The sequence below is a fragment of the Paracoccidioides lutzii genome (assembly GCF_000150705.2).
Source record: "Paracoccidioides lutzii Pb01 unplaced genomic scaffold supercont2.5, whole genome shotgun sequence".
Lineage (NCBI taxonomy): Eukaryota > Fungi > Ascomycota > Eurotiomycetes > Onygenales > Ajellomycetaceae > Paracoccidioides > Paracoccidioides lutzii.
The window spans coordinates 1,057,907-1,079,135 of record NW_015440951.1 but is presented as its reverse complement, the minus strand read 5'-3'; the positions used below and the strand labels follow the sequence as shown (position 1 = coordinate 1,079,135).

The window sequence follows — 21,229 nt, the reverse complement described above, 5'->3', positions numbered from 1 at the left end:
TCCCCTTTCCCCCACTCCATCACTTTGAGCCAAATAATTGCAGCTAACTATAGAGTTTAACAGCGTAAAAGTTGCAACATCTTGAAACTTTATGCTTGTTGATGTTGGGTGTCCTTTTATTTTGCTTCATCCGTTTGCTCTATCGATTTAGCCACTGGATCTCCTTCTTTTCCCTGCAGCATGCCTGTTATACAGAAAATGTGCCCTTTTTCCCGTTCTTGCGCTGGATCGTTGTTCTAAATCTCATCTTATGCTGAAAACAAATATCCCCTATACGTTCGCTGTCTTTATTTTCCCCCATAGTTGACACAAACTCTGCTCATCCTTTTATTTTCCTCGTGGGGATCTGCCCTATACATACATTTATAGGGTCAGTTATCTTGCTTTTGAATCTACGGCGGTTGTTTCTGCTTTCTTATGCCTTATGTTGGGTCTTTATCGACTCGAAAAGGGGTGAAATGAAAGGGCAACAACACGGGACAAAAATTATGCTTAACCAAAAACATCTTGTATATAAATAGCTGCCTGCCTATGTCTCACGAATCTAGAATGAAATCATGACCATAATTATATTTATTTAGACAAACTCTTAGTGAGGTCTCTCGTTGTGATTAATTATCGCACGAGTGACATGTTTAACCTCGATATATCTATATATTACCCATAGGCTTCTATTCCACATACATCTGGTACATATACCCACAAGTGGAAATGAAAGTGAAAATGACCCCTGATGGATCAAAAATAGACATAGAAAGACGTCTTTCGTAAATCAGATCAAGCCAGCCGCATTACCACACCTACAAATATATATATATATATATATATATATAGCTATCTGCTACCTGAAGCTCACAACCAACACGCCTACCCCCCATGAGGGCGCATCTAACCTAAACGTGCCATTCTCACCGTTTGGTGAAATGACGGATTTGATAGGGGTTACCTTGGTTGAACCGTATACGTTGCTGGCCTCCGGTGGGCCACTGATGAGGTGGAGGGAACATGTGCAGTCGATCCTTTTATCGTCAAATGTAACCTTGATCTCGCGTCTATCAGGGCTGTAATTGGCAAATTTGACGATGTAGCTGGTGTTAGATTTTGAGGCAACCCAGTAAACTATTTGTCAATGGGGAGGGGTTAGATTTAAAAACAAAGCAATGGGAAAGTATAGTCCGTAAGAAATGAACTGGCCACATCGAATTGGGCGGTGAGTTTAAAGCAAGAAGGAACCGTACCTGGCCCAAAGGGGCGGTTGGACAGCACTTCAAGGACAGTGTGACCTCGATAGAGTGAGAACAGTTGGTGCACATAGTAACTAGTCGATAGAACCACCCTATTTGGGTTATGGTTAAATTCTATGAGATCGGGCTGTAAATTCAATTCTTTTAGAACACATGGCCAGAGCCTCCTTCAACAGTCTGGGGTATTTAGAAAAAAAAAAATTTTAATATGCGCAAAGGATCTTGAAATACCGTCCATTGGGTGCCCCCACGATTTCTCAGTAACGGAGCATATGCCTCCATCTTCACAACATCGCTGTTGCGCTCTATCCCAATCATAAAAACCGCCTCCGCAACCGAGCACTGCACATTAGGCTCTGGTATTTGCGCTCCCTCGTCATTTTTGCTGCACGCAAATTCGCTAACAGACCAGGGATGTGCCCTGTCAACGTTGTCGAATTTGTTAAACCAGGAGACTAATTCGCTTGGTGAAGAGTACGCGTGAAAAGTGATCCAGAGTCCGTCTGGCAACCTCGCAGGGAGGAACTCTCCCGTGCTCGCAATGAGATTTATATCAGGATATTTCTCATGAATTGCGTTGTAGAACATCATGAGCCGCTCTGGATATGATGGCCCACCTCCCCAAAGATGATCTTCATTTCCAATTTCGACATGTAATAGTTTGAAAGATTTTGGATGACCAAGCTTTGCCCGGAGAGCTCCGTATGTCGTCGATAATTCCCCGCGAATAAACTTCCCACAATGTCAGAGTGGTGACATCAGGGGTAGTTGTATAAATTGGATCAAACGCACCTCTATTTCATTGAGCACATCTTCAACGTAGGGCTTTAGAGCATCACCGGTGATGATATCTCCTGGACCTTGTCCAAAGCTTAGACCATCCCAAACCGTTAGGAGAGGAATGAGGTTCATATCCTCACACCAGCATAGATATTCAAGCAAACCTGTACTACTTAACATTCATGGAATGCGACATCGTCTTGCGAAAAGATTGACTCACCAAGGGCATCGGTATTCGCGTACGACCATGTACCTGGAACATGGGGTTACTTGTGTACTCCTCGCTGTACAGGACATGAACAAATAAGCTATTCTCTTAATCATACCTTCACGGCCAGGCCGACTCTCCAGCGGCCCAATAGTTTCGTTCCATTTCCACCTGGAATAGGGATGTATTCCTTCGCTATTTATCACTGTTTAGCTCGGCCTAATTCACCCAGGACCGAGGCGGAGAACAACCTACAGATTGTTGCCCCCGGGAAATCGAAGGAACGAACCATTCATATTCGCAATGGGGTCCGCGAGTGAAGGTTTAAGACCATTTTTCCTAGGCACTCTAGTTAGGATTTCCCCTTGGAGAATGTCAAATATGCAAAGATACAGACCTGTCACGAAAAGTCCTGGGATACAGCTGGATCAGCGAGACATAGATCTCTCGCCCAGCAAGTTTGCATCCATTGAATGTCAATGCCCAAAGGTTATCTCCATCCGGCGCCTGTTCTGGTTTGAACTTCGTTTCATAATAGGTAAACTTGTCCGCATTACTTTGAATATTGACATCCTGTGAGGCGTATAATGTATTGTTGGCGCGTCCTCTCAGACTAAGGGTGGCTTTGCCGGTATACGACCCCTTTATAAAGAAAGCGCTGGTGTATGTTTCGGAATTGACTGGGATCCCCCAGTATCCTTCATTTGAGAAGCCCACCTCACCAGAGGTGCCTTCTGGAACGGAGATTTTGAGGCTGCGCGGAATTTCAGCAGAGAGAGGGTTACTAAGGTCAACACCCAAGGTCACATTACCCACCGAATTATACGCTGTGAGATCAGGAGATTCTCCTTGAAACCCATTGTTCCGGAGCAGCTGGGAATGGATTCCACCATCTCCAGAGTGATTTATATCCTAGGACGACCTTGTCAGCGAGATAGCCAGCTTGTCATGTGAAGGCTCTCGCATACAGACTTCAAACATAAACCCATACAGGATGGGACTGGATTCGTTTCCTCCAGAAGTTGACACTCGAAGCTCCACCGTTTCGGCATTGGCAAAGAGGAAAATTTCGAACAGGAATAAAACGGAAAGATCAAAGAGCTTCCTGAGATCGACAACCATGATTGGAACGCTGTTCTGCTCCTGGACACAACCAATCCGGTGCAAAAACAAATCAAGGGCCTATTTCCCTCCAGTTTTGGCGTCGAGAGGAAATCTCCAAGCGTTGCATGAGATAACTGAGGGAACGAAAGCGAAAATGGGAGCTTGTTTGTGGAATCTCCGCTGGAAGAAAGCAGCCACCAGAAGAGGCCCTTGGGACGTGGTAGGAACGACTACGAGCATGCCTGTTAAACGTATGCTCCACCTGATTTCTAGCAGTACAGAAATCGGCGGATAGAAAAGCGGGGAGAGTCGGGCTGCCTCGAACATGTTGCTGATCAAGCGTCGCAGAGGCTGCTCCAGTGCTGCAGTTGAAGGACACCAAGAGGTGTGGGCCTGGACGACGCTGTCCCCATAAGCCGTGACAGCAGATCCACCGTAGAGTTGAAAGATGATAAGACTCATGACGAAGTGTTTGCTTGTTTTCTCCCGAAGTGCAGCTGGCATTTTGGGCCCAAGATACAAAGGCTTGAAACAACGGCAGAATATCATGTCAAGTGTGCCATGTTGTTTGGACGAGCACGCACCCCTGGAGATGATGGATGATGATGTGAGACTAGTTATCCAGTGTTCTCTGAAATGACGATGGGCCGACGCTGAAAGAAGTCATCCAGGTAAAGAAAAACAATCCCCCGTGGGAATCAAAGCTGCTGTTATAGTGGAAAGTGATATGTAAAGATGGAAATCAGTTAACTATATAATGTTTGTCCATTCCAACTGGTTTCAAGGCCGTAGTTACAGTGTTGTTGTGGCCGGTAACTCGATCATTGCTCCGTCGTTCTCAAAATTCCCGAAACCCGGGCAGAAATTAAAATATTTCTATTTATGTGTGCATATCAAACACTTTCATGTTTTGTCGATCACTCTTTATTTTCGTCTACACAACGCAAGAAGACGACCATAGGGTGTGTATAACCAGAAAGCATTAAATATGCGAGCTTTACTTAGCAAAAACCGGCTTCTAAATAATTTCCTGTAGGCGAGCGAAGCTAGGAGAGAAGTGACCGCATATTGATGATCAACGCAAGTGTTGCTGAGGGAGATCTATTATCTTTCATAAATTATCCCATTCGACCCCCTCGTCCGTTTTAGGGTAACTAGCTCAGATAATTCCATAGCCCTTGAATAGAACAGCCCATCCAATTGGTACTAAGACCGCCAAAAGAGCCGGGATCAACGACAGCTCCAACACCAGCCAAACCCACAAAGTCCCCAAAGAGGGTGCTTTTTTCATCACTGCATAGTAGGATGCCTCGTTCGTGATCGCTATTAGGCGTCCGCCGAGAAAACAGGCCACGGGGACGAATATGATTGATTTTGCCGAAGGGGGAAATAGAGCTTTGAAAATCTTTTCCATGGCAGTAGTATCATCATTGGTAGAATCCTGTCGCGTCGGATCCCCGTTCTTTCCATTCCGCCTCTGCTCCTCTTTACCTCGGGAGTTGAATATATCAAACGAGATAATATGACCGTGAGCAAGGTGGATCAGGAAAGTTAAAGTAGGGAAGGATACAAAAGCCGACTCCCTTAGGAGTGTTTGCAGTGGGATCTCTTGGGCATACTGGTGTGCTGCGAGAAAGGACAGTGTAAAGTGAAGAACCGAGAGAGGCATCGAGATGAATATAGTGTCAGGGAGAGGCGGTATAGGCGCATTTACGTCAGCTTCATCACCCGGGGGAGCTGAAGTGTTGCTTTGATTTTTCGTAGATAGCTCGGAGGGATCATCAACTCGAGATATTTCACCCGAAGGAGAAATTGTGACGAACTCTGTGCCCGAGGGTGGTTTGAGGTCCTCTTTTGGCCTGATTCCTTTTAGCTCCGCCTCTCTTTCGGCTGCGATCTCATAGAGCGTTCGGGCTTTTGCGTTCGGGGAGGAGTTGTTGACGACGGAAGGGCGACTAAGAGGGATCGAGGCCGGGTCGAATGCAGCATTGCCTGCGGTGGAAGCCTGAGCTGCACGCCGTTCTTTTCGGTTTCGAGGCGGCATGTCGAGCCATACGTTAGCTGAAGCAATTTCAGCCCCAGAATAACAAGTGAGAGGAAACCCGGAGGAGCGAGGACGGTTAAATATGGGGTGGGAACAAACGGCTGGTTCTGCCAAGGTTTAAAATCTTCCTCGCGAGTTGACTTCCTTCTGCCGCTGCGTAGAAAACCATGATACTTATTTCAAGAGCAAAAAGAAAATGTTGCCGATGTATTCCTGCTTCAAGAGCTTCTCTTCTTAATTCTCTCTCATATTCTTATACACAATGTTTATCTGTTTATTTATTATAATGTCTTTTATTTGCTTGGTAGTCGAGTTGTTGACCGCAGCGGCGTGGAATTCCAACCACCCAATTTACTATATTTACCCGCCAGGGGGTGGATTTGCAGCCTTGCCTTTATTGAATCCTCTGCGCCGCGCATTAACAAGTAACTATATCTATGGTGGCATTGTGTCATGACTGTGTAGATATCCACATGTGGGATGATTACTTACGCCATTCCATCAAAATTGAAATACTCCGACGCAATCTAGGATCATAGACGATGACCTAAATCTCATCCAAAACTGCGTAACTAGCCATGGCATGGAGAATCCGAAGTGAGCCACACGACACAATTCGCTACATCCTCCGCCTATCATGGTTCAACTACACTGCCCCAGAGTCGAAAGGTCACCCCCCAATCTATACATTGAAGAGGACATTAATATCATCAGATCAAGGAAATCCATTGGCTCCACTCAAGCTTTGACTATCTACAAAAGGGGATCGCGCAGGGCCTTTCATTCTGCACGGACAGGAACTTCGATGTCTTTCTCACTTCGAGAAAAGGCCAAGGACGGAGAATCAGCATTTTACGGCACAACGACAAACCTGATTATTTCGAAACCGACCAAGTGACAGCGATCATCGGATCAACTGCCCAAAAGCCCTCCCAAATGTCAACAAGATACAATACACGGCTAGATTGCTCAGATGCTCAGTGATTTACACAGACGGGCGGATTCTCTATGCGGATGAGGATGAATAGGGGATAGGCCATGTACAGCTTTTCTCGATTGGAAATCACTAATGTCGAGAGTGTGCTCCCCAGAATCGAAGAAGCAATAATCAATGTTGTTGATTCCAACCACAACGAATATTGGTCCTTGCTCACATAAACCTTTGGGTTCGAGGCGTGATTCTTTGGATCTTGCCTTTTACATATTTTTGGGGCTGATATTTGAGCCTAGAGGCCATCGCTTCAGGTCCAAGAGTGGAAAAATTACGTCTTCCTCCGACTTAGTCTCTTTGCTCCAATTTCAGTTCACATCCACGAGTCCTGGATCACAGCTGCTTCTGGCGAGTGGCCTTGACTATGAAAATATAGTTCTGTGGTTTAACCATTGACATATTTTCAACAAAACGAGAAAACTTGCCAGGGTCGTTAACTATGGAATGCGCCAGCTTGAGGATCGCCGAACCTTGCCAGCACGGACCTCCCAGCAATTGTTACTTCGCATTTTCCGCTAATGAGTCATTGAGAACAGATGAACGCGGGTAGATAGTTAAAATCAAACAAATCCCCTCCATACATTGTATGATCGATTGATGATAAAGAATGTATAAAGTGAGCTTGACTCCCAGGTACGTATACCGGGTTCAAGGACTTCGAAAAGAGCACATACGCTGAACCGAGCGTGAAATCAGGAGTGAAAGCAGACGGATTTCACTATGCGCGTAGCCACTGCGGGCGTTGGTGCTCTTGGCCACCACATTTACGTGCGATCATAGCAACTGGGAATCATTTAGTACCTGTTTTGACGAGAGGACGGCCAGCTTCTAAAGAGATTTCTTTGCTTCTAATTTCAAGTCCTCTACAGATCTATAATCTTCCCACGACCTATCAACCATACTAACAGTCTCCATTTTAACCGCCTCAGTGTTTTGATGGCCCCGGATAACATGGCGGAAAATCAAAATACAGGGACAAATCTTCACTCGTGGAGGCTCTCCGCGGCATTGAAACAGGCTTATCGACCTCATCAAGCTTCGATGAAGATTCATTCGTAGAGTGCCAGGTTGCATTAGCCGAAGCATGATCGCATTGAGTCCTTAAATGCGGAAAGAAGAGTGCTCTCTTTCCTTGACACCCCCGCCGTTCGGAGTAAGATCCAGTGTGTACGATATTTGCACCGGGAATCTTCTATGATTACTACTCCCCTATGACAGAGGATGGAAAGAGGCACCTATTGTGTTTGATACGGTGGTTGATTTGGAAATTCTTGTAGTGTTGAGCTTGTCGAAGGGATGGAGGACAGATGGATTCGCTTCACGGCCGTCGATGATGTAGGGGAGTTTGTTGAGAGAGCTTTGGACCTTAAGGACTGGCCGGATCAGTTTTTGATGTCTGGAAAAAATACATCCCGCATGGAGCTCATTGAGTTGTGTGAGAAGGTTAGAGGTACGTAAAGAGATCATGGTCCATTAAATTTCAGTGCCATAAAATTGAGTACCGAAATTCCGTCTATACTTACGGAAACGAGTTAGGAAAACTTTTAAAAATAGAACGCATATTCCTTGAAAATTTGGAGAACAAATTAGATGAGGTGAAGAAAGCGAATAACGCAATAGACGTCTTCAAATGGAGTACGCCTCCATGTGTGTTGGGACGGCTACTTCGGATGGGATGAGAAAACCACCCACGGGATAGATATCAAAACCGTTTCCGGATGAGAGATTCCAATCTTTGGAAGAATTCGTTAAAGGCGTGGCGGTGATTGATTAATTACTTACCACCCCCTCTGGGGCAGTTTGTGCTGCTACATTGTATACATTCTCACCAATTCTCCCACTAGTAAAAGGGTACAGCGGAAAGAAAGAAACAGAACTTCTAACTTCCGGTACTTTCAGCACTACACATGAAATTACCGTGCAAAACTCCAGTTAGAGAGGACCAAATGTCTAGTTTTGGCCATCCCATTTGTCTAATTTAAACTTTGGTATTTTGCTTGTTGAAATAATATCAAGTCATTTATCTATATAATTTTGTGGGAAGGAGTGGAGTTGCGACTGTGATCCAAGTTGAAAGCATTGAACAAATTGCCTAAACACCCTACCAGACAACTGGGAGCTCAGTTATGCCAACGTCTTGATCTGCGGGGGTATACTTGATTTCGGATTGCGGGATCCCAAGTCTAAGATTTGGAAGTCGTTGGAACAACGTTGCTGTTGTGCAAATGTATGTTAGAAGGCGAGACACGCGCTGCGGGTTTGAAATCGATATGGGAGTGCATGGACCAATTATTTCAAAAAAAAAAAAAAAAAAAAAAGGAGAAAAAGAAGAAGAAGAAGACTTACAAAAAACAACTTCCATCTCAGTACGAGCCAACCCCTCAGCGACACAAGTGTGTTCGCCATACCCAAAGCCAAGGGCCGTCTCAGATCCCCTCTTACGGTACATATCGAAGACGTCTGGGTTGGGGAAGACTTCTTCATCCCGGTTGCCGGATTGGGTGGCAGCAATTATGCCTTCCCCTGCTTTTATGTGCTGGTGGAGAAATACATGTTAACAGCTGGTAATTTCAGGGCTGCGGAATGCGAAAAAAAAAAAAAAAAAAATCAAAGTACAGTCACAACGTATAAAACATACTTGGCCACCAAGGATGATATCCTCTTTAGCAACTCGTCTTGTGGCCATAGCAGAAGCCGTGTGGAAGCGGCAAAGTTCCTCAACAAACTGGGGCGCCAGAGACGGATTGGCTCTGAGGTCTGCCAGTTGACTGGGGTTCTGAAGAAGAGTTACGACGCCCTGCGGGTTCGTTAGAAACTCACCACCTAGATATGCTGCTGTTTAAGGACCTACGAGACAGATCATGTTGACTAAGGTGGCATTTCCAGCGACCAGCATCAAGAATGCGATTTGGACGGCATCTAGCCTGTCAATATCCCCCGGTTTAAGCTATAATTAGAGAAGCGTTTCATGATTAGCACTTGCTATTCATCCAATGGTAAATGCAAATCAAATAAATACTACCTGTTCGACAACCAACTTGCTAATCATGTCATTCTCCGGTTTTTCAAGTCGTTTATTGACCAAATTTCCAATGTAATCCAGGAGTTCCCTAATCGCCATCCTTAAATTTTAGTATATTTGAACGAGATAAATGAACCTATTAAAAAGAAGGAGAACCTACTTATTAGCATTAGCCGCAGCTGCAGCGGTAGAACTTCCATTACTGCGAATAGCATTACATTTGGTGAGATACACAAGGTCATGCTCCGGAACCCCCAAAATTCCGTATATGATCTATTCGTGTCGTTAGCAACTACATATACTATTGATCGAGAAGGTTGTTTCTATAAGCGGAGACCGACATAGGATGGGAGGGGCAGAGCAAACTTCTCAACCAAATCTACGGGATTTTCACAGCCCTGTTGGATCATTTCATCCAGGAGAATATCGGCAATGGCTTGAATATGCGGACGCATTGTCTCAGAATGCTTCCTGGTGAAAAGGGACGCAACCATACTCCTTAAATAAAACAATTCTATCAGCTTTAATCCTCCCGACATTCATTTGAAAAGCACAACTTCGTACCTCTGATGCATGTGTTCAGGAGGGTCCATATCAACGAAAGTCGGGCGGTTTTTAGCAGCTTGCTTCCCTCCAGGATTCATTTCAGGGAAACCTGGGCGGGTGCGTTGCTATAGAATCGGTGCCTTTTATCAGAAACAGTTGAGGCTCCCCAATTGACTGGCCAAGGTGTTCGTACCTTGGACAAACGTTGATCTGTAAGGACACTGCAGATGTCCTTATGTTTGACCACAAGCCATGGGTGACTGTTGTCCCAGAGTGTGACTCGAGAAACGGGATTTGTGGCCCTGAGTTTCGCATACTCAAGAGGGGGTATAGCCTCAGATGGGCGAGAGAAAGGGAATTTTGGAGGGCCTAATCCAGACAGTTACCTATTTTAGCATCTGAGCTGTGAGGGTTGGGACGGATGGCCTACTAGATTCTGTAGACATGCTGAAGCATTGGGAGCGTGGAGCAAGGGCCGATCGAGCAGAGTTAAGTGATTTAGATCTGTTAAAACCTGTTAAGATGTCAATTTTAAACCGAGAAAAAGTATTTACCATACCTGCAAAATCCGCATGAGCCCCTTAAATATCGTCTTGCCGGAGTCATGAAGAACTGAGAAACACTTTCCACTGGCCGTGAAAACCCCATTCCAACACACCGTGTCTCCACAATGACGTCCAATCTCTGTATCCCCAACGTGGCAAATCGCCAGACAATCAAAGTCCCTGAAACAGCAGGTAAAAATGCAAGGACAAATATAAATCTATATCCTAGACAGGAGATGCAGGAGACGTAGAACCAATGGCGTGAGATTTCCAACCATTGCACCTGAGCCTTTTATAGATAAAATATATCCACGGAACGAACGGCGAAATCAAAGGAGGTCCGTAAGCAAAGAATAACATGTAATTCACTGGCTGCATTGACAAATAACCTCTGAACTATTTGTCACTCAACAACCAGGAATAATGAGAAGACCCTAGCCCCAAGCCAATGGATCAGGAATGACGGTAGACAAGGTTCTAGAGAAACACCCAAAGAACATTATAAAAACAAAATCATCAACGGACAGAAAGTGGAGCAGAGCAGCCTATGATATAAAAGCATCTATGGTCTGGGGGCCTGGGCGTTTGCCGTCTTGACAGCTGCCATTCAAGTGTTCCACGTAAGGAGCATAAAAGCAGATGAAGAAACTTTAGAACCCTAGAAAAGACGAAAACTAGGATCCGGGATGCTCCAGGGGAAGGATATCATCGTCCTAGTCAGCCCCATGCCGCTCACCGTTATTATGGCTAACAATGTAATGGCTGTGGATGGTTCCGGGGCTCCGGTATGACGTGGTAACTAGTAATTCACTACTGCCCACACACTTGCGACCCAATATGACAGGGTTAGAAAATCCATAGATGGGTATATAGCCTTCATTTAGAGGCATAGGAACCCAAAGGCATAACGAAGCTTTTGCCCATGGGTCTTTGCGGAGTTTACTTTTCACCACAGGGGAAGCAGGCCGATGATTCATGGATACCTAGGTAACGATGTGCAGTTGTATGCTAGCGGTTGGAATTATATTTTCAATCCAGCCATGCCATGGTCGAGGCCTGCGTAGAGCCCGAGGAGATGTCCTCCGAGGAACAAAGAGCAACTAATTATTCCCGCCGGTGGGCGTTATCTGCTAGTTAGTTAATTCTTGCGTTTGAGGAAAACCGCGCTTGTTTTTGGAGTGGACATTGACCATGTTAAGTGCCTTACGGATACATTTCGCAAATACCAAAAACTCGAATTTCAACGCATTGGACGGCGAGTTGATTGGCTGTAAATATCAGAGTCTTTCTAGATCTCACAACTTTGGATTGAACATAAGAACGATTCTTCTAAGGGAGAGTTCTCGATATCTCAACATGCAGAATAAAGCACACAAGTCTCCAGCCTTTTTCTTTTTTCTTTTCTTTTTATTTTATTTTATTTTATTTTATTTATTTATTTTTTTTTATTTTTTTTGGAGGTCATTGCGTTAATATACTCAACTAAGAGCTTGGTCATGTCCGGCGAGAAGTTGAGGTGTGTACACACATACGTTATGCTTCCCACTCGAAGTCCCCGCACGTAGTTTAACTCCAGCAAGTTGGTTCCTGGGAAGCGAAATCCTTTCGCACTGAGAAACACGGAGGGAAAGGAAAATAAATATCTCAATTGATGAAGGCCTGCATCGTAAAGGTCCAGGTGCCCCTTTGCTCGGCGACATTCACTAGTTATATATCGACCGATCAATAAATTCAAATTGCACGTTTCATCGTTGCCGCCACGCTGAGTCATCATGCTCGAGATCATTAGTTAACTATGTTAATGATAAGCCTTCGGGCTTAACTGTTGGGCTTCATCCTGACAATGTGGCGACCTAAAACGAAACAGTAACTTGTTTATGGGAGAGTCACTGACGGCGGCATTCCAAGATACCTAATGGAAGGGAAACTTTTCACAAGGCATATAGGCTGCCTAGGTGTCATTGATCGGAAACCAAAACACGAAACTCGACCAAGCTAGTTAGAGATAACTACTTAACTAAACCTCAACAAAATGTCGAAAGATTGAGGCCCAGCTTCATCTAAGCCAGGAAATCAAGAGCCTAAAACGCGAAAAGTGAGTGGCCAGAGCCCCAACCTCTCATTAGTTGGCAATATCCTAGGAGATGATTTAGGCACTTGACCAGGGATTTTGCGGAATATGCGCAAATCCTTTTGGGCCGGAAAACTAGAGTTTAATAGCTTAATAGAACTGTCGTTAGAGATGTGCCCCTGAAGAGTCATGAGGTGACTGTTAGATCTCCGTTTAACCAGGACGCGGCAGCTTTTAGCTTCGTTGACCTGGTAACTTACTGCTGTGGAAATCCGCAGATGAGCTAGAATGAGGGATGTTGCTGAGTGGTTGTGGTTATCTCTTGCCAACCGCTTCGACATATTTTCCAGGAGTTCAATATATCCTGTATGATTGATACACTGACTCACGAAAGACACGGAATTCAAATCCTTAATCCTTAATTATGGGTTGACCTTTAACTGCATCGATGAATATCAACAACATTTTCCATTTACACAACTCTAAATTTTCTGGTCTATGTTCTGAATATCCCAGAAGTCAGTCTGCATGGGCAAACTTGTCCTTGACGAAACGGTATCCGACACTCTCTTTCCAAGCGTTCACTGGATTCGCGCCCGTCGTGTGTGCCAGTGAATTGACATGGGCCGTCATGTCCTCGAAAGGCAAATTTAAGACGCATTGCTTGGTACGTATGATATTTTTGGTAGTTTGGGCTGAGCTGCCAAGTCCGATCATACTTCGATCACCGAGCCACCACGCAGAGGACATGGGAGCGATGTTGGAAGTACCGTCTTCGTTTTCGCTGGTGATGAGGACGACGGGGGTGCCCCAGTATAGAATTGCCGGTGATATTTGGTGGTGCATGATGTTGAGGGATGCAAAAAGGGGAGGACGCAAGCCCAGGGATGCCCTACACAGATTTAAAGAATAGTTCCTCCAAATCAAAAATAGTTGCGATTTCACGTTAGTTTTTCTCTCCTCGTGTGTCCTCTGCAAAAATAACTCCAAACGACGCGGTGAATCGATTGCTTTATAGTTATCGGCTTCGACTTATATTGTGAAGTATACCTACACAAAATCTGGTTCTTCGCACCATCATCATACCCCTGATAATCCTCCTGCACAAACAAATCCATGACCTGTCTCCAATATACCCAATCATACATTACGCTACACACACAAATTCAATCTGTCGACTGGTATCTGTGCAGAAATTAATGTGAACTCGCAACACCTCTCACCAGCCAGATTTTAGATTGGTCATATTGCAAACAAGCATTTGCTAGGTGCAAAACTAAATTTACGAGGATGTGTCGGTCTAGTTAACTCCCGATATTGTCCCAGAGTCCTGCACTGAGTATATAAGAGATTTGCCGTCACAAACTTAAGAAACTGAGTTGTGGAAACTTCAAACAATCAAAGCAATAACGGCTTGGTTGAAAGCTTTTCCTCCATTCTATTTCGTGTATATTGGGCACAAAGCGTACGAAAGTCGAGAGTTTGAATCGGTTGTTCAATGTTATTCAGTTGCCAAATCTATATAGATAACAAACGGAAATGACGAAGTTACAACTATGCGAGTTAAATCGCAATATTATCGTCAAGTTTCGTCAAAAGTGTCCAAAACAGGTCACAAAAAAATATGGAACACCTTCTGGCAAGAGAAAGTTAACCCCACCAAAAAAAGGCAAGAAATCAGACGGGATAATTCATGCGGAAGGTGAAAGCAAAAGCATCAGAACATTCCACCGAAAATGATATCTAGGTCTGGAAAAACCGAACATAAAAGAGAAGTCAAGAAGTACACAGAAAAACTAGGATCGTGAGCAACCTAAACACCAAAATAAAACGCAATAATATCCAATATATATGCCGATAAACCAACGTCCTAGCATTGCCGTAAAATTGGTAATAAAAATATTATGGAGCGGTAAGAGAACTTCAAGGAAATCATCTCTTCGCATTCCGACTAGCCGCAGCGGCTGCAAGCATCTTCATCGAGGTAGGCGCATCATCGCCAGGAAGATAAAGTTCAACCAGCTGCAGAACCTTGCCTGAGCAGAAATCTCGATCATTAAAGAGATTCTCTAATTCTTTGCGTGTGTGGATTTGGAAGGTCTTGCATGTATTTGGCTTGGCTCCGAAGACTGCGGCGAGGTCGTTAAATTTCCATGGTTGTATGTCGTTGTACGACGCGTCCATGCCATGGACGTATCGTTCGATTACGAAGCCGTTGTTACAGATGACGAAACTGTGGTTAGAGGTGAGGTTTAGTAAAATGGAGATCGTATTTGGGTTATGGACTAGCATATTGGGCAGATCTTACATTGTAGGAGTAAGCTTATGACGAATGATTGTGCTCAGTTCCTGTGCTGTGAGCTGGAAACTCCCATCTCCAATGAAGAGCAATGTCCTTCGAGAGACATCCGTCATTTCTCGAGCTGCTAGCACAGCTCCCTGGCAAGCTCCAAGTGCGAACCCAATACTGCTCCACAGAACAGAACTAATACCAATAGTACCTTTCTTAAACCTCGTTTCCCAGACACCAAAATTTGAAGTCCCCGCCTCGGTTATAACGATGTCATTCATTTTCAGGTACTCCGTGACTTTTGGCCAGAGCCAGTCGTGGGTTAGTTTGTGGTCATCGGCGACGGGCTCGACTCTTTTCCGCTTGGCAGCATTGAACGGCATTCTTGCAGGGATTTCCAGTTTGTCCAAAGCACTGACCAACTGGCGGAGAACTCCTCTCATGTCGACGCCTGGGAACTCTGAAAATTCCACTATCGTCTTGTCAACGTGGAATTCTACGCTGGCCAGCTGATCGGATTTGGATGTGAAGCATCCGGTGTTGATATCGGATTTAAGAGGGCCAATGTTCAGAATGAGATCCGATGTTTCAAAACTTTCGCGGATCTTTGGAGGAGATGCTTCCCCAACGTAGATGCCTTGGAATTGTGGCAGGCTCTCATCAACAGACCCCTTTCCCATGGGCGTGACAAAAGCCGGGATGTTGGATCGAGTAATGAATTCGTTGATTTCATCAGTGACCTATAATAGGAAGCCATAGTAAGTACGAGGTCTGTTTGCGTTTCTGTATAAAACATTTTTATCTTTTGACAAGCCCTTGGTGCTTACATGGTGTCTCATTGCCAAAACATCAACTAGCAGTGCTGGCCGACTGGCAGCTTGGAGTAGCTTTGATACCATGTCGACAACTTGGGTTTCCCGTCGATGATCATTAGGTGGAACACTCAGATCAATAGGATATTTCAACCGGCTTCCGTCCACCTTCGCTTGCACCATATCGGTAGGTAAACTGATATAAATTGGGCGACTTTTCAGGATACATGTTCGAAGAGCATTGTCAACCATGGCCGCAGCTCTCGAAGGATCATCTAGGATAGCAACAGCACATGAAACGTGTCTGCCCATCTCTGGAAAGACTTCGTAATTGCCATCACCCAGAGTGTGGTGAAGAATAACCCGATCCCTCTGTGAGGTTGTTGAAGGGGTGCCCACAATGTGGACAACCGGAACATATTCAGAATAAGCACCGGCAATGGCATTAATACTCGACAACTCGCCCACCCCGTACGTGGTTATCAGAGCTGAAACGCCTTTTACTCGCGCATACCCATCAGCAGCATAACCTAAGCAGGTCACATATAGTTAGTCCCTCTATTCAAATGAGTCCACATAAATTATCAATCCAATTCAGATTCAACGTACCCGCATTCAATTCATTGACACTTCCAACCCAACTGAGGCCAACTTTTGGCAGATAGTCAAGAGCTATCCAGGGAACACAAAGTCAGCTTTACGGACAGCAGAGATGCAGCAGCATTTACCAGACCGAGACACTCACCAACCAAATTGTAATCACCAGGGACACCATGAACAGAACGAATTCCTAGCTCATGTAGACGACGGAAGAGGTATTCCGCCAGATCCATCGAGTTCGACACCCCATTAGAGACATCGCTTACTTCTTTGACAACATTCGCTCCAGCAGCATTCGCCGTAGGTCCCTCGAATGCCTCCAGTCGAGGGACGTTGTCTGCTGTCGACGGCATTTGATATTCGTCCTCTGATATTCAAACTAAAATAACGATAAGATCCGTTTAAAAAGAATGAAAGGGGGCTCCAAGTACGAAAGAAGGGCGGACTAGCAGCAATATCAATGAAAGTTGCCGGAAACCCATAGCCACAAAAGGGACGATATATTCCGCATGATCCAGCAGCATCAGGTATGCTGCTCAAGCTGCGAGGAGTTGCTTGTATCTATACTACGTAGAGAACGAGCTGAATGCGCGCAGGAAAGCTGGTGGTATTCGCATTTCCATGTTTGCTAACAGGATTCCTGTCTTGGGCTCCCGCATCAACTCAAGTGTAGAAAAAGGGAATAAAGCTAATAAGCCGATGCAAGCCGGTGTTTCTGGAGACAAACTGGATGGATCGAATGGGGACCTCGGGGCAGGGGGAGCTTGGCGGCAAGAGCCTCAGCTCCGTAAGCTAGACTTTCTTCGGTGTAGCTCCAGAAATAGGGCAACGCTTAAATGAACCTCCTGCCGCCTCCCCATTGGCTAGATCCTGCCCCAATTGGGTCTCCCACCTTCCTTGGCGGCCCCCGCCTTTTTTTAAGCCTTCTTTCCTTCTCCTCCTCACGATCTCTTCACGTCCCCAGGCACAGTGTTATCAATTAACAGCAGTACTCCCTGTGGAGGGATACGCTTCATGCTCTGGTAAAAAGAGGGGAGGTAAGATAGGAATACACGGTTCTCCGCCTCTCCTCTCACTGACACAATCCCGCTGTTTTCATTACCCCGACAAATACCCGACCCTATTTCCTAAACGGGTGGATTGAGTAACGTAATTCCCAACCAAGCGGCGCACTAAAACCGCTTTATATAGTGTTCATAAAAATATTAATCCACACTCTTCAGCAGATGAATATGAAAGTTGGAAGTGCCCCAAACTACGTCTAATCAGCAACCCGTGCGTAGGCGCATCTCCCGGCATCGACGTCGGCTCTGCTTGCCAGGCCGTAGAAAGCCGGTTATAGCCGATGAAATCTAATTGCCCGCATAAGCTACACAGAACCTTAAAATCCGGACACAAAAAACGTTTCCCCGCACCAAAATGGAACACCTAGTGGATACAGCGTTTTACCAAATCACGTGACTGCCCACATAGTTTGGCTGGCGAGTTCAATACACGGAACAACTCCTGATGAAGGTTATGAAGCCCTGTGAAAAGCTGCAGTTAACGTGCCTAGACGATCTTACGCTTAATTGAATTCTGGTCAATCTCAGGTCAGGTGGAATGCCTGATATATTGAAGGAATACGTGTCGCCTAGGGCTCAGAGAACGCCTGAGAAACCAAATGCAAAGATAGCGGAACCTTGCGCAACGCCAGTAACAAACGGCAAAAAAAAAAAAAAAAAAAAAACCCAGGATTTCTTAGCCTGACGAATCGAACGAATCAATGAACCGAATGGCAAGTTTGGAAGGGCCGGTTGGAAGCATGATGTCAGACGACACGGGTGGCCCAAGTGACCATGATACTAGATCTGACTCTGAGCAAAGAAACTCCGGCGGGGAATCAATTTGATTTTTTACAGACCAAGGATGGTTGCATTGGCAATACAAGGATGGATGAGCATTTGCGTGTTCTGGTTGAATTTTACGGTTGAGAGCCCGTACGGACTGCAAAGTGAAAGGGCGCAGTAATCATGAAACCGAGAGGTGAGAGAAGGGAGAGCGGAAATAATAGCTTGGCGCTCCGCTGGCAGCCGCCATTGCACTCCAGCATCGACTGACTTTCTCGGGGAGCAGAATTTGTTAACATCGGGACGGAATGGAGGATGGAATTTGCCTGGCCCATTTAATTGCGCTCTTCTGATGGCATTTGCATACTTCCATGCGACTGCAATCGGAGCACAGTTCAGCATCTGCTAACTGCGGAACCCGCTGACGTTTCCGCTCTGCGAACATGATGATGCTATCAAAGGAAGCAAATTCAGATCGTCTATCAGATATGCGACCGTAGCAGTTTCAAGCCGTGAGAAAGCTTGAGGCTAGCTGTCGTCGGACGGAAGTTGTCACAATCCTTCCGTGGACATTAACTACGTCTCCATTGCTACGAGAACAAAATCAATGGTCTTTTCTCGGGAAAACTCCCAAACTATTTCGACGGTGCCATGCACATTTCCTCCCATTTTACTGTACATGACTCCCTAGCGCATATCCATATTCAAGCACAGTCGATTGTCGTTCTGGAATGCTAGCTAAGTTTAGTTCGGCTCATTTCAGACCAGAATGTGGAAAGGAATCTGCCATCTTGACGGATTATGTATGTGCTTTGTTGACTTGTCCTTATTTAGCACTCCAATCCCCTCTACGAACAGCCCAACTGGACAGTGAATCCAAACTTGTGGCAGGCGTGGCTCTATGATGATATTTAAATGGCCGAAAAGCTTCCATGTTAGAGGATATGTTTCTTCCCTAGGCTCCTAAATGAGTCATGACATATCCCATTTTTCCGTTCTTACCGAAATGCGGTATTTCTGCATTCTAGGTCATCCTCCAGTATATACAAAGAAGTTTTCTGTAAGTATTAGTTACTCATTCCTCAAATTCAATACCAATTATCGATCACAGCAGGACATATTATGTAAAATAATCAGGCAATTTCTCATTGCCGTTACTACCGAAGGTATAAATGAATTGTGAATTAACCAAGAATTTTATTTGCCAGGACCAGATTAAAAAAGATTTTATCGTATTTTGCTATTCATTTTGTGATATCAAGGACCAGTTCTGAAACTATCATCCAGATCAATTGACGTAAAGCCTCTTTATTCGATAATTGTCAAGATGCCCGACAGTCAGAACAAGCAGCTAACTCCGAGAGCCCCTACAAAGGCATACATAATTTCTCATCATCAGGAAAAGGATGGGAAATTTTAGCTGAATGACGTGAATTGAATGTCGACAATTAAAATATACTTTGTTCCCTATGAATGACATGGGATGTGAGAAAATAAGTTTGCGCTTTCAGTAAGTCATTGCCAGCCTGTATTGAAGGTATTCTCCGGAATTGATTCCTTCATACTTCTTCTCACCTAAATCCTCCCCAAATGTTCCAGGTATCACGTCGATAAATTTATCGTAATTCGGATTGCAGAAATAGGCAACGCTGTACCGTGAAGGATACTCATCTGAGTCCTCACTGTCCTGCCTTGGAAGCGGCTCTACAACCCGGTGTAGAGTGCTCTTGATCTGATCATTGGCCCATCTGGCCAATAAGTCCCCAGCATTTACGACAATGGTGTCTGCAATGGGGACAGCGTCGATAAACGTGCCCTGGGGAGATCGAACCTGCAATCCGCCGCGAGAGTCTTGGAAAAGGAGCGTAATAGACCCGTAGTCACTGTGCTCCCCAGCCCTAACCTGTCCCTTGTTGGCCTTGAAAACGGACTTGGGGACCGACGGGTAGTGCAAAAGCCTCAGGGTATTATCTCCGACGTCGATGAATTCGTCAAAGTAGTGTTCAGGGAGACACATTCCGAGGGCAACAGCTCGCATAACTTTGATGTTAAGATCTTGGCAGGTCAAGAAAAAGTTTTTCATAATATCCGTGAACTCCTTCCCCTTATCGTCTATTTTATCAGGCCACTGGTTCGGAAATCCGTCTTCTCCTTCGCGGCCAATCTCGATGGTCTCTTTCAGGTCCGGGATTGTATCCCTCATCTTCTTGATTTCATTCTTGTCAAAGGACTGTGTGACTTTCTCACGGCCCCTGGCAACATAACCCCTATTTGACTGAGGGGTCGTCCAAGCCAAACTGTCCTTTTCGCTCTGTGGTCTTGCGAAGAATTCAGCGGAGGCGTTAAAAACCGTCTTCACAACCGAAGGAGGGATTCCGTGGTTTTTCAGGTATAGAAAGCCAGAGGTCTTGAAGGCTTTGGTTACAGACATGCCCACGGCATGCTTATCAGCAGGGGTGCCAGTGAGATAGTGTTCGAAATCGATTACCTAGAAAGTGGCATCAACAGGGATTATCCAAAACCATTTCAACAGATCGTTAGTGAAGACAAGCAGAAAACCCTACCGGAATAACCAAGTCATCCTTTGAGACCCCCTCAGAAGTAGGATCGCATTCTTGTAACGGAGACATTACTCTAGCTCTAGCTGCTGCTATGTATATATTCCCCTCCTCGCGACAGTATCTTAGTTCTCGATTCCGTGGAACACGGTAAAACGGTGGAGCAGATCGGAGGGCGCCTGGCAGTGTTGAACAAGCAGGGGCAGTCACAGGTGGATGGTCAGGACCATCAAGCTGGGCTTGGGCTGTTCCTTGTGACTAAGGGATAACCTCTCAGTATCAAAAGCTCCTAAGATAGGAACGGAAGAGTAGTTGGACGCTTTTTATTTGCAGCCAAATGAGACGAGCCAAGTTAGTTGTTTTTAAATTGAAGGTTATCTCGAACCAATGATAGTTACAGTTACTAATTCCACTCCAGGATATTGATCGCAGAGTCCAGCATGAAATACACTATGTAGACTCATTAACAATCATAACAAATAATGTCTACTGGATGCTACATGCTTAGCCCCGGTATCTCTTCAGTCTGCATTCTTTTACCGTGGGAAATGTAAGTTTAATGTGGATGTGGTTGTTGTCAAGATC

At 45.2% G+C, this 21,229-nt stretch overlaps 9 protein-coding genes across 9 annotated transcripts; 1 reads left to right on the top strand and 8 right to left on the bottom strand.

The window, feature by feature from the left end:
* Positions 1 to 841: 841 nt before the first annotated feature.
* PAAG_11513 (hypothetical protein) lies at positions 842 to 3,354 on the bottom strand (the record flags this gene model as incomplete). The annotated part of the gene is made up of 9 exons (XM_015847152.1): positions 842 to 1,119; positions 1,239 to 1,371; positions 1,476 to 1,976; positions 2,037 to 2,188; positions 2,245 to 2,277; positions 2,351 to 2,427; positions 2,488 to 2,571; positions 2,630 to 3,144; positions 3,205 to 3,354. The coding sequence occupies 9 exons, from the start codon at positions 3,352 to 3,354 to the stop codon at positions 842 to 844; spliced, it is 1,923 nt and encodes a 640-aa protein (XP_015703284.1).
* Positions 3,355 to 3,414: 60 nt separating this feature from the next.
* PAAG_11512 (hypothetical protein) lies at positions 3,415 to 3,840 on the bottom strand (the record flags this gene model as incomplete). Its single annotated transcript, XM_015847151.1, has 1 exon — positions 3,415 to 3,840. One exon carries the CDS (start codon positions 3,838 to 3,840, stop codon positions 3,415 to 3,417), a length of 426 nt encoding a protein of 141 aa, XP_015703283.1.
* Positions 3,841 to 4,495: 655 nt separating this feature from the next.
* PAAG_02516 (hypothetical protein) lies at positions 4,496 to 5,380 on the bottom strand (the record flags this gene model as incomplete). Its single annotated transcript, XM_002795764.2, has 1 exon — positions 4,496 to 5,380. One exon carries the CDS (start codon positions 5,378 to 5,380, stop codon positions 4,496 to 4,498), a length of 885 nt encoding a protein of 294 aa, XP_002795810.1.
* A 2,287-nt stretch (positions 5,381 to 7,667) lies between these two features.
* On the top strand, positions 7,668 to 8,050 carry PAAG_11511 (hypothetical protein; the record flags this gene model as incomplete). Its single annotated transcript, XM_015847150.1, has 2 exons — positions 7,668 to 7,821; positions 7,908 to 8,050. 2 exons carry the CDS (start codon positions 7,668 to 7,670, stop codon positions 8,048 to 8,050), a joined length of 297 nt encoding a protein of 98 aa, XP_015703282.1.
* A 422-nt stretch (positions 8,051 to 8,472) lies between these two features.
* Positions 8,473 to 10,545, bottom strand: PAAG_02515 (cytochrome P450 55A1; the record flags this gene model as incomplete). The annotated part of the gene is made up of 11 exons (XM_015844666.1): positions 8,473 to 8,585; positions 8,718 to 8,907; positions 9,010 to 9,168; positions 9,223 to 9,318; positions 9,394 to 9,481; positions 9,554 to 9,666; positions 9,735 to 9,891; positions 9,958 to 10,064; positions 10,133 to 10,308; positions 10,370 to 10,443; positions 10,499 to 10,545. 11 exons carry the CDS (start codon positions 10,543 to 10,545, stop codon positions 8,473 to 8,475), a joined length of 1,320 nt encoding a protein of 439 aa, XP_015701714.1.
* A 2,529-nt stretch (positions 10,546 to 13,074) lies between these two features.
* PAAG_02513 (hypothetical protein) lies at positions 13,075 to 13,401 on the bottom strand (the record flags this gene model as incomplete). Its single annotated transcript, XM_002795761.2, has 1 exon — positions 13,075 to 13,401. The coding sequence occupies one exon, from the start codon at positions 13,399 to 13,401 to the stop codon at positions 13,075 to 13,077; it is 327 nt and encodes a 108-aa protein (XP_002795807.2).
* Positions 13,402 to 14,487: 1,086 nt separating this feature from the next.
* PAAG_02512 (pyruvate decarboxylase) lies at positions 14,488 to 16,610 on the bottom strand (the record flags this gene model as incomplete). The annotated part of the gene is made up of 5 exons (XM_015844665.1): positions 14,488 to 14,788; positions 14,864 to 15,585; positions 15,673 to 16,187; positions 16,267 to 16,329; positions 16,403 to 16,610. 5 exons carry the CDS (start codon positions 16,608 to 16,610, stop codon positions 14,488 to 14,490), a joined length of 1,809 nt encoding a protein of 602 aa, XP_015701713.1.
* A 1,387-nt stretch (positions 16,611 to 17,997) lies between these two features.
* Positions 17,998 to 18,531, bottom strand: PAAG_02511 (hypothetical protein; the record flags this gene model as incomplete). Its single annotated transcript, XM_002795759.2, has 3 exons — positions 17,998 to 18,101; positions 18,161 to 18,356; positions 18,454 to 18,531. The coding sequence occupies 3 exons, from the start codon at positions 18,529 to 18,531 to the stop codon at positions 17,998 to 18,000; spliced, it is 378 nt and encodes a 125-aa protein (XP_002795805.2).
* Positions 18,532 to 19,593: 1,062 nt separating this feature from the next.
* On the bottom strand, positions 19,594 to 20,716 carry PAAG_02510 (oxidoreductase; the record flags this gene model as incomplete). The annotated part of the gene is made up of 2 exons (XM_015844664.1): positions 19,594 to 20,574; positions 20,651 to 20,716. The coding sequence occupies 2 exons, from the start codon at positions 20,714 to 20,716 to the stop codon at positions 19,594 to 19,596; spliced, it is 1,047 nt and encodes a 348-aa protein (XP_015701712.1).
* Positions 20,717 to 21,229: the final 513 nt, after the last annotated feature.